Here is a 16139-nt window from a genome sequence, read left to right as displayed (position 1 = left end):
AATTGATTGTGTAGCTACAAAATTGCAGCTACAGTTTGTGAAAAGCACAATAATCAGGATAGTGTGAGTGATTATTTAGGAGTTAGTTAATTCAAGACCAAAGAGGCGTTTTGATTTGACATTAGAAACATTCTGCACAGATAGAAATAATACTTAATAATGTTTTTAGATAATAATAACACTGAAATCGACAGTCTTGAAATAGGAGAAAATTGCCATTTTGAATGGGTATGTTACAGAAATTGTTATGCCCTTGGTCTTGTTGGTATATTATGTCTAATGCATAAGCTAGATTTTTAAGGTTGTTTACTCAAGTGGAATATTGCAGAACAACTTAGGGATTGGTAAGAGGTTAGACATGCAAAATCTTCCAGAACCAGGTGATCAGAGGAAAGGATAAACAATTAATTGGAAATATTATTGAAATTGCAGTATGGCTAAGTGCAACATCCAAATCTCAGGCACTGCAATTTTTGATAAAGGTAAAATGTGTCATAACATACAATTATAAATGAGGCATTGTGGTGCTACAGTGACCTACAAATCATATGGGAACATGCTTGTTTCAGGCCGCCTACACCAATAAAATGACGACACACTGTAGGTCATCTCTGCAAGCAACTTATTACAACCCATATTTCTGTTTATTGTTGGGAGGGGCTCTCTAGTGGCCATAGTAATTGTGAAAATGAGTGACAAAGTCCACTAAGGGAGGAGGTTGGGGTGGATGGACATTACTCACTTTAACTTGTACCTCAAAACATGGTCTTTTCTTAAACCTACCAAAGTAGTTTTGGTGCCTAAACCAAACTGTGACCATTTCACAATGTTAATCACAGTATAACGAAGGCCCAGTATGTCTGCCTGTTACAAAAACTGTCACCTTGGTCACTGGGAAACACTGATTGACATCTTTCACCATTTTCTGACATTTTATGGACTAATCCATTAATGTATAAGATAATTTATGCCATTTGTGGCATGTATAAAGCTGTGGCTGAACCAGCGAGCCTGCCAGTGTGAGTTAGTTGTGGGCATTTAGGAAAAAGAGCATTAGAGCTCACTCAGTGAAAAAGGCCATTCCTTCATTTAACAGATTACGCTTGAAGGATGTCCATATCCTCTGCTGTATTTGGATAATTTCACACTAGGTGTGTATTTGTATTGGAAATAATTGGCCACAGTTACCTTAATTGGTCGTGGCACGCATGCAACTGAGTGCATTGGTGGGCACACAGTTGGCAGACGGAGTGCCAATTGGCGGATTACCCAGCATGATACGTAGCACGCCTCCATGACCTGCCACACGTTCCCCACAATGGACACACTTGGCACTCGCTCGTACGCTGGGTGGGCACAAGCAGACACATATACACCCACTTGGCAGACACACGCCTGGCACACTTAACACACTGCCACTTGGCATGCACACATACAGATTAACGCACGTGCTTGGCTGTGGCCCATACGTATGTAATTGAATAGCGTGGTGTCCTGTTTTCATGTATTATTGAGGAGCTCGTTTAATTAGGAAAAAAATGAAAAGACTCATTAGAGATATGTTAATTAGCCTGCCTCTCTGCTCTCTGGAGAGGGCTGGCACCAGCACACTGGGATGGCGGACGAGAGGGAGACACGCAGGAAAGACGGCAGGAAGAGACTGAGTCATGTCAGTCTTAATGCATAGATTTTATTTCAGTGAAAATACTTTTATCAATATTTCAGCAGTTTTCTATATGTTGCTAAATTGTTTTCTGTCTTTCCCCAGCTGCCTCATTTAAACCACCGCAGATTTGTGGTAAAATGACTGAACATAAGGATTCTGAAGCAGGGTTCAAAGTCTTTTAACTAATCAACAAAAGTATGTGGAAAGATGAGTGTTTAGCCCCCCAGAGTCTGCGGTACTGAAGCAGTTCCTTCTCTCGTTCTCTTTTATTTCCTTTCAAAGTGTTTTTCCCAAAGCACTCCTTTTGTCCACTCAATGAAAGTGCTTAGTTGGCAGTTTCTCTTATTTGATGTGGAGGGAATTGGGGCCGTGTGTCTGTGTGTGCGTTGGGGGGGTAGTACGGGGTCCTGACAGTTTGTGAAGGGTGTTCGGGAGGAGGTTGAGCAGCCAGTGGAATGGGTTTGGCTCTGGGCAGAGGGCTGGACAGACAGGATGGAGAGGAGAGGTTTGGGTCTGGCCACTGAAGTGTGAAACTCTTATTTTGTGATTTGAAACATGAGTGAAATCAGTAATGAAATATGGTCGATAACGGCCTCTCACACTTCCCAATGAAATGCCCAAAGTGTGTGTGTCTGTGTGTGTGTTTCTGGAAATGTGTTGTCATTTTTATTCTGAAGCACTGGGGCGTTAGATGGAGGGAGGGGGCGGACGAGGGGAGAAGAAGGGAAGGGGGGGGGGGGATTTTCCACTTGAACTTACTGGTCTTTCACTGTCCTCTCTGAAGTTTTTTTTTCTGTTTTTCATTTGTCTGGCCCCTGTCAGGGAGAGATGGGTGTTCTGTGTGTCCACATGCGTGGTGTATGTGTATGAGTGAGTGTGACTCCGTTAGCACAGAACAAGGCCTGGCTCAGTGTTAGATAGATTTGTGAGATCACGTCTTTCTACTGTCCTCACACCTCTATCATTCATCTGTTCATTAATCCTTACATGCATGCATCCACACAACCCTTCTGAGCTCACCTTACCTCCAGTTCAGTTTGCTCTGAGACATCAGCCATATGATGTTAAATACAGCCAGATGTGTCATATTTTATATAAATATGTGAAAACTACCTATCAAATAAAGCAAATGCTAGCCAGCTGTGAGCAACTTAGTAAACATGGCAATTAATTGCAGTAGCAGCTCACTTCTTCAAGTTCACAAATAGAATGACTTACTGCAGCAATGTATATGCTTAGAGGTAAAATTAAAAGGATTAGTCATTTGTCAGTGCAAAATAGTGAGAAAATAAGAAGGTAGGCATGGCAAAACTGTAGGAAAATATGCAAAACACCATGTAGTAGTTAATTTAACAGGGACTATTTAGTGCAAACATAAAGAGGGACTACGTCTGTGTTCTTTTCTGGGTTTCTTAAATTGAAACTCCCAGTGAGCTGTTAGAAAAAAAAGTGGTGATGTAGGTCACAGCTCTGATGCCTTCCTCTCCCCTCCCCTCTGTAAACCTAGGATGTTTATACATAGCAATATCATCATACAGAAACCTACATCAGGTTATGTGAGATAAAGTTTTTAGAAGGGCTTGGAAAAATAGCACTTTTGTTCTAAAACATACATACTTTGACCAAATTTGCTAGTAGTTATGAATAAAAATGATTATTTTACTAGTTTGCAAAACACTCTTGACAAGTTAATGACATTGCAGAAAAAATGAATTTCATTTGTCATATCATTACTGTCCTATGACAAACACAGTATGTTTCCTAAATGTTGATTTTTGATGAGCTAAGAAATTGCAGAACTTATCAAAAAAAACCTTAATCCTTCAGTTTATCTGAAATTTTTAAAAACACCATTTGGCAATACATGTTTTTTACTGAACAGAGGCAATATCGGCTGCATAACAGTTTTATGCAGAATCCTGTGCAGTTTACCAAATAGCTAATAAAAATACTAATATAAAAATAAAAATACTGGTATAAAAAAATTATGCACAATACCTAATTCAATACCACAGCAAAAAGGAAAAAAGGACCGAGGCACAAAAGATAAAATAATTATTTTCTTTTTTTTATTAACAACCTGCACACAGTGCTGCCCAGTACAGAAAAAGCCACCGAACATCGTCTGGTTTTGCTGCTGGCAAGACAGATTTCAGGCAGAACTGAACAGAGGTTTTGAATGAACACTTTTCGGTATTGATGTATTGTTTTACTCATGTGGTATCAAAAAAGCATTGATACTTTTGACAACTCTATACTGTACCTGCACTTGTGGCTTGCACAGAAATACCTGCGTTGCGAAGCCAATTAGTAATAACAGGAACATACACACAAAGATTCAATAAACTCAAATCTGTTTTGGCATGTTGAGATTTTTTTTGGCACTAGTTTATACACACTCATTGTTCATAGACTCAGACAGAAACATTACTCAGCAAAAAATTTGAGGCTGTAACATGCCTGTATCATCCCAAACCCCACCTGGCTTCGCTCATCAGTTCCCCCCAGAGTAATGTGGCCCCTGGCCCCACTGCAGATTAGCTGGAGGAGGGGTACTCACCACACACAATGGGGCCCTTTTACTTCCAGTGGAGGCCTGGCCCTGAGCTCCAAACAACGCTCTCAGCACAGTAGGCGCTCCTTCTATTTCTCTTTTTCACTCAAATGCTTTTCTCCTTCACTCCTCTGCTTCTCTCTTTCTAACCCTCTTGCTCTCTCTCCCCCCACCCACTCTCTCATTACTTGGCGTGATGAGCACAGACAAGCTGTTTACCTGGAGGGACTGAAAGAGGGAAGGAGCGATAGTGATGATAGCTGGTGAATAAACAAGAACCAAAAAAGAGTTTTGGCCTTTAAACCCCAAGAAAGGGCACAGTGCTGACTGTATTTTAATTGGGACGCTCTCGTTTACCCCCCAGCCTGCTGGCAGCTACTGTACAGTGGCAGAAGAGGGTCATGCAGTTGGCATGTGCATGAATAAGCAGAGATTTCTCCCTTTTCTGCTGCTGCTGATGTGTCACACTTTTACCGCTTGTCCAATCCGAGGAGTAGAAGTTTGAGACATGTAGTGACATCCAAGAAGAATTTAAATGTTTCTTAAAAGGATGACAGAAACCTTTATGATAATATTACAGAAGAGTATGAGGACCAGACATAACAGAAGAAAGAGAGGAGGAAGGTTTTTTTTTTTTATTTTGCATTCACTTTTTGAGAATGAAGTCTAATTCAAACTCAAGTAGAGAATAAAGTGGAAATATCGAGAATAAAGTCAATAATAAAGTCTAAAAGTCAAAAATGCAGTCAAAACATGAAGAGAATGAAGTGTAAAAGTCGAGAATGAAGTTGAAATGTTGACAATCAAGTGGAAATATTGAGAATAAAGTCGAGAATAAAGTGTAAATCTAAACTTGAGAATAAAGTGGAAATGTTGAGAATTAAGTCAAAATGTCAAGAATTAAGTAAAATAAATTGAGATTAAAGTCAGATCTAAATATCCTTTTCACCACTTTCTCAACCTAGTATTTCAACTTCATTCTCAACATTTCGACTTAATTTTTAAAATGCAAAACAATAATACCTCTGTTCTCTAATTTATTTTTTTTCCCTATAACTGCCACTATTAGTGAAAGTTTGAGTTTATTCTCAGTATTTTGAGCTTATTCTCGACATTTCGATTTATTTCCAAAAAGTCTTTCTCATGTCTTTTTTCTCCTTAATGTCTCCCTAATACTACATCATACAGTATATGGTGGAGTGAACAAAAGATTCAGAGTCAGAGGCAAGTTTTGATGTGCATCTAGGTGTGTGTGTGTGTGTGTGTGTGTGTGTGTGTGTGTGTGTGTGTGTGTGTGTGTGTGTGTGTGTCTGTGTCTGTGTCTGTGTCTGTGTGACAGGAAGAGAGACAGAAAGGCAGGCGTCCCTTCCAGGGTGAGGTGGTAATGCTCAGTGACAAGGATAAACAGCGCTGGGGTTTGCTCCTACCAGGAGAGGGGGGATGAGGAGGGGGAGGTGGTAGGAGGGAGGAGAGGAGAGGGGAGGAGGTCTGTGTCAGCCTCTCTCTCTTCCTCCTGCTTTCTCCTCTGTCATTTTTTCAATTATCCCTCTCTCCTGCGTGTCCCCATAGACCCAGAGGCAGGGCCCGCATCATTTAGACTGAGAGCCTGTTTAGATTCTGATTATAGCCTCCTTTCTTCTCACCACTCGTCACCGTCACACACACTCGCACACACACACACACACATAACACGCAGATACACACCACGTATTGGCCGCACACTTTTGAGCCAGCATGAGATGAATTACTGTAGCTGTAAATGTATGTGCTTGTGAAGCTCTAGGGAGAAAACTGTCACATGGCTTGTGTGTTTTTCTGAATTTATGTCAAAAGAACAAGGATTGGACAAAACATCAATGAAGTAATTTTTGTTTGTTCAGTTTTTTAAATTTTTAATTGCATTTTTACATATAAGTACAATGCAAGTACTTAAACAACGCAATGCAAGTAGTACATTTTTGTGTTTTCTAAATCAAGCAACAAGGATAACAAATGCATAAATGACTGACAGGATTAAATACAAAAACACATAAAAGTGTTTATTAGGGGGTCAAATAGCTAAATAATTCTCTGTGATGATTCATTTATGCAGTTTGTCAAAAGATAATTAATAATAATGATAAGGTGGATGCTATTTGCACCCACATTGGAATAGCCACTGTGGATATTTACACCGAGGTGCACAAGTCCAAGCCAACGATGCTATTTGAAACCAAAGTGTAAATAGCCAATGCAGCTATTTTCCTAAACATTTTGTTGCCTAAACCTATCCTAAATTGGACTGAAAACTGAATAAAAAAATTAAAAATGGGAATTAATAAAATAATTTTAAAAATGTAAATAACAGGTGCCAGTGGCATGTAATTTCACACTAGTGGACTCAAACCCCACGGCCCTGCAAAAAATCCTTGCACTTGACCAATTCATCCACCACAGTCTCTTAGGAACAGTAAATTTTTTGCTCTTTATAACTAAAATATGGGGTCGGTGTGGATAGTCAAATAGCTGCCTTGTGCCTATTCATACCTAGGTACAAGTAGATACTCTGCAATAGATAATAACCATGACAAAGTTGCATATGAGAAGATGTAAAGCTCAGACCAGGAAGGGATGCCACATTTTCTCAAATTCATCAGCAGAGCCACAAAGTATAAACTTGAGTTTCCCAAGTTTCAAGTGCTGTGTGACCATTTTTGTTTATTTTAAATGAGACAATTTGGTGTGTACAGGCATATATTAAGTGATGGTTAAGGCTCCTGTGTGTTGGGTGTATTTCTGTAGTCAGAGACCTCAATTAGAGTGAAGGTGAAGGTGTGAAATCCAAAGTTCACTCCTAAATTAGAGAAGATGCAGTCATTTAACCAGCCTGTCTCTATATAAACACGGTGCTGAGCTCCGATAGGTCTATTCCCCGCGGCTGCATGCTGGTTTAATATCAGATAGCCCTCCTTCCTCTCTTCCCGAGGTCTCATCTGAAATGGAAAGTGGGGCTTTCCTCCTCGTTAGAATGAAAAGTCATCAAGGGAGGAGAGGAGAGAGGGATGGAGCTTCATTGAAATGCAAGATGCATCCCCCCTTCTTTCTCTCTCTTGGCTCCTCTGGGACTACATGCCTTTCTCCTGCTTCTCCTTCCCCATCTTTAGGGCGCTCCCTCGCTCCCTCTCTTCCTTTGTTAATCAGTTAAACTCCCTCTTCAAACAACCCCTCTAATTACTCCTCCACTCTCTGTAAACGACAAGGCTGTCTCTCGCTTCTCCTCTCCTCCCCTCCTTCCTTCCCTCCCTCCCCTCAGCTCCCTCTCTCCAAGACAGGGGTTGACCTCTGTCAGCCACCGACCCCTCAGCAGTGTGTGTGTGTGTCTGCCTGTGTCTGCACGTATGACTGATTCTTGCATGTTAATGATTGGAGTGACATCTTTAAAATCTTACTGTTGTTGATGGTTCAACTTTCACATTTATCAGACACCTTCTGCACAGGATTGTGGGATTCTTCACCCACATTTGTGTGCGTCTTTGTGAGCCCCACATTCAGACATTAAAATGTCTAAAAACACTAGACATATGTTATATATATTCTTATATGCATATATGAACAAAATAACTCCCATGATCCCATATTTACATGAAGAAAATTAAATGAAATCTTTATTTTGAAAGTTTGATTTTTACTTAATATAAACTTAAAATTAAAATCTCACAGGATAAGGATGTGGTGAAGATCTGAACCCCAGCTATATTCCTGCATTAGAAAAGTATGAACTTAAAAACAACCAAAGAACTGATGCAACACAATGGTCCTGTATTAGGGAGAAGAAAACACTGAATTTGTGGAAAAAGAAAGTCTTTATGATGGTTAAAATTAAAAAAAAAAAATTAATACAGACAGAGAATTGTATAAAAAGTTCCTAGAATATCAGGAAAACTCATCTTCCTGCAGATATTGTGTTCACTATTTGGGATAATTGTACAGTTTATCAGTTTTTCTGTACTCTTACTGTTATGCATTGAATATAAAATGAAATATCCATAAAATATGTTACTTAGTCAGGGGTTGTCAGTTCACTCAGTGATAGATCCTCTAAGGAAAAAGGTTGGAAACCACTGAACTAGGCCACACTTTCTACTTCCAAAAACTTGCAAGGTTTCTTTCTCCATCTATATGAGTCTTCACACACATCTCTCTATTTTTCAACCCGTATTTCTTTCCACCCTCGCTTCCTTCCCTCCTTATTTCCATTCTTCCACAGTGTGGTTGGTATCCTTCCTTCTCCCCTCTCTCTGCATGCCCCTCCACTCATGCCCACCCCCCACCACCACCCCTCCAGTTTCACCTCTCTCTCACTAATCTACCACGCATCTCTCTCTTTTAAATTAACATGCAACACGAAAAAAATGGGACGACAGCGGAAAAAAAAATTAAATGCATTTAATAAATGGCTGACTTCAAATCGCCCGGCTTTTCAGACTCTCCCTATTCACAGTCCAATGAAAGGGGAGAAATCATTCACCGGGAGAGACAAAGCCGAATGAAAATATAATTCCGCATTGTGAGGTGCTTTTGTCCTGGCCCGTCAAATCGCTAATGGCGAGGCTTTTGTTTTGTGGCGGCACTCTCAGGCTGGCGGTGTCGTATGGCGGTGGCAACGCATGCCCCATAATCACCACGCTTTGTGATATTAGATTATAGGGGCAATTAATGGCGTCAAACCTTAACTACTCAGCATTCAGCCTGCCACACACACATTCAGCCTTAAACACATGCACATTCGCGCGTTTACGCATGCATGCACACACATACAGTACAGTATATCAGCACAAATGGGCGCGCATTTGCTTCTGGCGTCAGCCAACACACAGAAAGGTGCTATAACTCCAGTAATTATTACGCCTGTGACTTGAAAATGTCAATGGCGGTGTGTATAAAATAGAATGTATGAGTTGTCAGGGAGGAAGAATGGGATGCACAAGAGCAATTAATTACAGCTTTTCATTTGGCAGCTTAGACTGACAAGGCCCGGCGGCGGGGGCAAGCTGGCATGACGCCAAGCGGCACCCATCACCACCCCCACCTTGCTCGCCACACCCCGCCGCCCCATCCTCTTGCCTGTTCCTTTACCAACTGCCACAACACCGCCGTTCTTTCCCTGCCTCACCCCGCTCTGACTTTGTCTTTTCTTCTTCTTCTTCTTCTTCTTCTTCTTCTTCTTCTTCTTCTTCTTTTCTTCTTTGTCTTCTTCCTTTTCACTCCAGACATGCATGCTCCTGCATTACAGCTCACTCATCTACATACTCCAACACTCCTCTTTTTCTTTCCTAGCCCAGATGCACAACTGTCCATCAGAGGTCACAAAAATACACACATTCTTCACTCAAGTAGACGTCAGATACCTGTGTAAAAAAAGAACACTTATTCAACTTCTTTACTCAACTAACAGTGAATAAAAGTAAAAAAGTACAGTGTAATCAAAGTATAAAAATAAAAAGTAATGCTCTAAAAGACATTTTTACTGTCTGCTTCTGTACAAAGCTCACTGAACCCACTTCATCCACCCATCTCTTTCATCTTATTACGTAGTTTTTAGTGTTGAGTATTTTTCATCTTGTTAGTTTTTCTTACTGTTTAGTGTTTTATGTTATTTTTCGTCTTGTTCTGTGTTTTTCGTCTTGTGTATTTTTTTTGTCATGTTACATCTTTTTAGTCTTGATACATCTTTATTGTCTTGATATGTCTCTTTATGTCATTTTTCAGCATGTTACATCTTTTTTGTTGTTGTTCTTGTTACACTTGTCAAGCATGTTATGCACAGATGGATACACCAAATTATTGTGTTTTCCATGTGTTTCACCCATTTAGGTTGAAATTGGTCTTAATGTTGGGAAAGCAGCGTGCAATGATGCAAAAGAAAAATAACCAATAATTCTACTGAAATGCTTCAAAACTAAACAGGTATTTGTGTTAAAATGTAGGGAGTAAAAGTAAGAAGTTGGGTACAGTAACAAAATACTTGTATGCCCACCCCTGCTGCCCAGCCCTCTCCAACCAGTGGTCCATCCCTTCACATGTGGCTGGGAACCTGTTTAGTTGTCCTGGTTTGATGAGTGACAGACACGCAGAGAGAAAAAGAGATGTAGATGGATGGTGGGGGAGAGGGAGGGTGGGAGATGGAGACAGGGGCCAGGTGGGGAAAGAGGGTGTTAGTATTTATGGCCAATCTTGTTTACAAAGTCAAATCAGCTCTTTACAGATTTAATTTACCAGTGACAGCTCGTCCCCTCTCCTGCTCTCTACCACACAATTCACTCTTGCTTCACCCTCCCTACCTGCCATCCCCTCAGGTGCTGCGTAGATAGACTGCTCGGATGAGAGCTCCGCACACACACCGGCACTTATGCGTGCCCACACACACACGCAAGCCCACACACATACGCACAGATACGCACAGTTTGACCATGAGAGAGAGATTGATATTTCAGCATGGAGTGAATATAGATAAATGGCCAATTTCAGAGGCAATAACTCACCCTTGCATTTCTCTGTAAAACAGCCATCACTTCTTAACGGACAGGATTATTTGTACTGAGAAGGCAGTATAGTTTATTGATGTGAAGGCAGTGAAAGAAGGGGAGTGAGAACACGATCTCTCCCACAAGATATCTCTGTGTCTGAACTGCTTCTACCTCTTTATCCCCTTTGTTGTTTTCTCAAACCTTAATTTAGTTAATAAATACAAAAGCACTTTGTCAGCAGGATTTCTGTTTGGTTTTTCATAGATGCTGCCTGCATTTATCCATGCGTGTGAGAGTTTCGGTTTCTGATTTATGTGGATAGTTTGTCTTCAGTTTTGCAGTGTTTGTAATCAGATTAGCATCTCTGCCCATCTCTGTGTACAGTGCATGTGCATTAAGAGTGCTTGCACAACACATTCTGCAAGAATCACCACGTTTCTCTGTCTCTCTCTGTCTCTGCCTGCCTGCAGCTCTATCTGATGAGATAGACATCTCATCTGATAGCCACTTTGTTGTTCCTTTCTTCTTAGCCAGGCTTGACTGTGTGGAAAGAGAATCAGAGTCTGTCCTAATCATGTGTTTATGGAAGCAGATAAGATTTTATATCTTATGGGAAGATTGCTTATCTGTCCTTTCATCTGCCTGTTGTCACAGAAATTGCCAGTTTTTTCATACAATGCCAGCCTTGTGTAGAAAAGTGTCAACAATGTGTGTGCTGTGTGTGCATCTGTCTATTTATCTTTGTCTGATGTTGCCAGCTTTTCTTAACAGTGACTGACAACAGAGAATAAGAGACAACACACCTCTCTAACTTTACCTGTCCGTACCAGCACACTGTACAGCCTCCATTCAGTTTGTTTGTTTTGAGCTGAGTGTTCAGTTTGCAGGCACAGTCATGTATGGCGAGGCTGGCTGGGCCTTTTCACAGAAAGCTTAACCCATTGATTGAGCTGCGCTATATTTAAAGCCCGTATGTAAAGTGTGAATAATCTAAAAATGTCTGTGTGTGTCTGTCTTTAGGTGCCCGTGTCCATGGCGATGATGAGCCCACAGATGATCACTCCTCAGCAGATGCAACAGATCCTGTCTCCCCCTCAGCTCCAGGCCCTGCTGCAGCAACAGCAGGCTCTAATGCTACAGCAGGTACAACAGACACACACACACACACACACACACACACACACACACACACACACACACATATTCTGGTTGGACCCAATCCCAGGTCGGCATGTTTGGATGTGTCTGTTTTAGTAGGCGCTGACACACACTGGGCGTGATTGTGTCTTATTCAGTGCTCGGAGATCTTTGAAGATAAACACACATCCACATATCCACTTATACACACATTGTCATTTCAAGTACCTCCTCTTTAGCATTGTTGCTAGGAGAACCGCCTGCAGACACACACACATGCACACCTGTGCACATGCATACACACACATTTGTACACTCTTTGAAATACAGGTCCTAACTAGAACCATAATGGGTTCTCTGGCTTCCCCATAAAAAGAAACACACATTTTTGGGTCCTGGTCGAACCTTTTCTAAAGATTCCTCTCAGGACCCTTTCTTGGAGTTCTATCTAGAACCCAACATAAAGAGTTATACCTAGAACTATCTTTGAAAAGTTTCACTCTGAACCCCTTGAGGTTAAGAGGTTCCACATAGAAACCTTCTATGGTGCGATAGTTCCACCCAGGAACTGGCCCAATTAAAATTTAAACCTGTTCTAACAAAAATATATTGATTTGGAGCCAAAAAAGTCAGTTCCCAGCTGGAACAAAAAAAAAAAAAAAGCAGGTTTTCTTTGGGAACCAAAGTGGGCCTGTGATATTCTACTGGCTGTTGTGCATTGTGCAACGCCTTCTGTTGATGATGATCTGTAATTACAATTTTTCTACTCAAAACTCACCCAGGGAGTTTTTAGTGGAACCCTTATTCTAATGAAGAACCCCTTCTTCAACAAACAGTTCTTTAGAAGCAAATGGTTCCGGGTAGAACCTCAAGCCTTCAGGAAGAACCCTTTTGGAACCTTATTCCAAGAGTGTGGGCTTTTTAGCATGAGCCGGTGAATCATAGTGATTCAGAAGTGTGTGTCGATGCCCGGCAGGTGATAGCAGGGGGGGTTGCCATGTCGACACAAACCAATAAACACTCTTCATCTGCAACAGATCTGTCAAACACTCGGCCACACCAACCTGTGACCTCCTACCTACACACACAGCCAACCTTGTAAAGGCTGTGAAGAGGATTATTAACGGAGTGGAGATAGAGTAATTATGGCATAGAGGGGATGTCTAGAAAACACATACATACACAGGCAAGGCGAGGCCGGAGCAGAGCATAGATTTAATAAGGAGCGGTAGCTTTAGGCGAGTATAAATTGCAGTGGGAAGATCTGACAACATGTATCATAATGGAAATGTGAAATGTGCTGGCTTTCTGGAAACACATGCAGACGGCTAAGAACCTCTTCACCAGCTCTTTTTTTCTCTAACGAGGAAAAGGAGATGGGGGGGGGGGGGGGGGCGGAAGGGGGTTGATAATGCACACTCACTCACTCACTCATACACACACACACACACACACGCACACACACACACACACACACACATTACACTCCCACTATTAAAACCACTGAGTTTAACATTGCTCTCCCACTTAATTAACCACAGTATGGACTTGCTCTTAGTGTATATCTGCAAATCAGGCACTTTTACACACACACACACACACACACACACACACACACACACACACACACACACACACACACACACACACACAGAGAACAATCAGCCAACATATCACTCACTGAAGCATTAAATTTCATATCCCCATGGCAATACAGCATTGTGTAAGGGTGTGTAAGTAAGGTTTACGGCCCACTGCTGCACAGCAGTTGTGTGTTTATGCAGGCACTTGTTTGTGGATTTGTGTGTGTGTGTGTGTGTGTGTGTGTGTGTGTGTTTTAACCTTTAAGTTTCCTCTAACCTTTACTTATTCTACAGCCGCTCTGCCTTTCTTTCTTGATGTGTTCACTAAAGTCAAGGTCATGGTAATAGGCTGGAGAGGTGAGTGCCTCACTTACACATACTCTTAATGCACAGAGCCACTGAATCAAATCATTAAAAAGACCTTAATTATCACTTAATTATTCCCTCAACTCACCACTCTCCAGCACAGTGTGTGCATGTGCCTGTGTGTGTGCTTGCATATGCATTTGTCTGTGTGATGAGGAGGCGATCAGGGCTAGTGACGCGGAAAAGAGAGATTAACTCCGCCTAAGGAGCGATAAAAGAGAGGAAAGACAGATGGAAAAGAAAGAGCAGCAAGAAGGAATGAGTCCTGCATTTAGAATAAATTAAGGACAAGAAGGAGCATCGTAGTACAAAAGAACGGTAAATTATGCAAAGTGTAAGTTATGGCTGGCATAAGATTGAAACTGGAAATGTGAAACAGCTTTGCACACAAAAAGAACCGGACCGTTACATTACACGGGGCGTATGTGTGTGGTGAGGATGGGCAGTGGTGTGTAGTCTGTTCACTGCAGGGTCAGACGGATGAGAGACCGAAGCAACTGCTGTGTTGTGAAGTCATTCTCTGCTGAAAAGCCTCTTTGAACATTTGACGCACCATGAAACAAAGACAAACTGCAGACAGACACATGTACAAGCTGTTCTCAAGAGGATACCCCCCCCCCCAAAACACACACACAAACACACACTGTGGTCAGTGTGAGTTTTCCTGTCCGCCTTGCTCTCCTCTCCTCTCAGCAAGATTACAATCTTAATGGAGCTTCCTGAGTAAATTAGTGATTAGTTACTCAAACAAACAGACAAGCTGTGGCTAGTCAGAGGGGACTCGTGTGTATATGTGTGTGTTTGTGTGAGTGCATGCGAATCATGAATTAATGTGCGTGTGTTTCCATAAATTAGACTGCAATGCTAAATCCGGTAGTTCAAAATTATTGCATTTAGCATCAGTAGTAGTCTTTTTCATTCCAGATAGTATCTGTATAATCACAGCGGAAAAGAAAATGCTTGTGAAGGTGAAGAACGTAGGAGTGCAGAAAAGTTAAGTCACTTTCCTCCAAGTTCATCAGGCTGTTACTATGGCAATGGATAGACAACTTAAAAATAACCATGTATAACCTGGGGCCACTTTGCTGTACATGTCATAGAAAATGCCCATTTAAGAATTACTGACTCAGTACACACACAGACTTGTGTTACTATATTCACGGGGATGCGTCATTGACATAATGTATTCCCTCACACTAGGGTTAGGCATCAAGAACAGATTCCAAATAAGCATTGGTTCCAACGTTGCGATTACAAAGAAATCATTAGTGATATTTAATTTAGAATCTGCTTATTGATGCCAACACAAACTTAGCTTGCAGTAGTTTCAAATAAAACCATATACTTCAAATACCTGCAGACAAACTGTTTGCAAGATAAATGTGTGCATGTCTTCCCATCTCCTAATTAATCTAATAAAGGGTACTATGGATCATACAATAAGATGTGCTGCTTCTCAACCCCATTGTTTTGTCCCTTGTTGTCCCCGTTGACTGCTCTGATGAGAGGAAATGTAAACATCAAGGATATCAGCATTGATTTTGACCAAGTACGAGAAGCAAGTGCACTAAACTTTGAAAATACAAACCTGGGCAAATGTTTTTTTAGCCTGTTCGCTGATGCACAGAGTAGATAAGAGTATCATCATTAAGAAAAACTGAAACAATCTGATGTTCACACACTTCCAGTTAGGAAGCATTGTCGCTTTAACCCCAATCATCACAACTAATTGTCTAACCCTTATCCTAACCTACACCTAAACTTAATTCTAACCTTGACCATAAAACCAAGTCTTAAGCCTCAAACAGTCTTTTAAAGGTGCGGGGCCCCACAAAGCTGATTTTACACCTGGGTATTGGACCCCACAAGTAGCTAAACAAGCCATTACACACACACACACACAGTTTGAGCAGGTGTTTTATGACAGCAGTACAGTAAATACAGTAAGGGCTTGCTTAAAGTATTTTATCAAGGAAAATCTCCATGTGCATTTCTTCCCTCTGGGCTTAAATCAGTCCTGTGGAGTCCTGCAGACTGTGTGTGTGTGTGTGTGTGTGTGTGTGTGTGTGTGTGTGTGTGTGTGTGTGTGTGTGTGTGTGTGTGTGTCTGTACAGAGCATGTGCTTTAGATTTATTTTTTATTCTATATAGTGCATGTGTGCAGGTGTATTTCAGGTGTGTGTGTGCCCTTCTGCCTGACGGCATTGTGCATAAGTCAGATCATTGTGTGCACTTCTTGAACTCTACAGTATGTGAATAACCCACAAAGGTTTAGCATTTTACAGTAGCTTTGACATACACAATCACTTGACACACCATAATAGCTCC

At 41.3% G+C, this 16139-nt stretch overlaps 1 protein-coding gene across 4 annotated transcripts in view; it reads left to right on the top strand.

Annotated features, from left to right (window-relative positions):
• foxp4 (forkhead box P4) overlaps positions 1–16139 on the top strand; it is a 131000-nt gene that overhangs the window by 72088 nt on the left and 42773 nt on the right. For all 4 annotated transcript variants that reach the window (XM_084731284.1, XM_084731293.1, XM_084731275.1 and 1 more), the window contains one exon: positions 11747–11869. In XM_084731284.1, the coding sequence (XP_084587410.1) occupies positions 11747–11869 (123 nt within the window). The remainder of the gene's footprint in view (positions 1–11746; positions 11870–16139) is intronic.

This window comes from Lutjanus erythropterus, chromosome 2, assembly GCF_056507025.1.
Source record: "Lutjanus erythropterus isolate fLutEry1 chromosome 2, fLutEry1.hap2, whole genome shotgun sequence".
NCBI lineage: Eukaryota > Metazoa > Chordata > Actinopteri > Lutjaniformes > Lutjanidae > Lutjanus > Lutjanus erythropterus.
The sequence above is the reverse complement of the archived record's forward strand: the minus strand, read 5'-3'. Positions and strand labels throughout refer to the sequence as shown.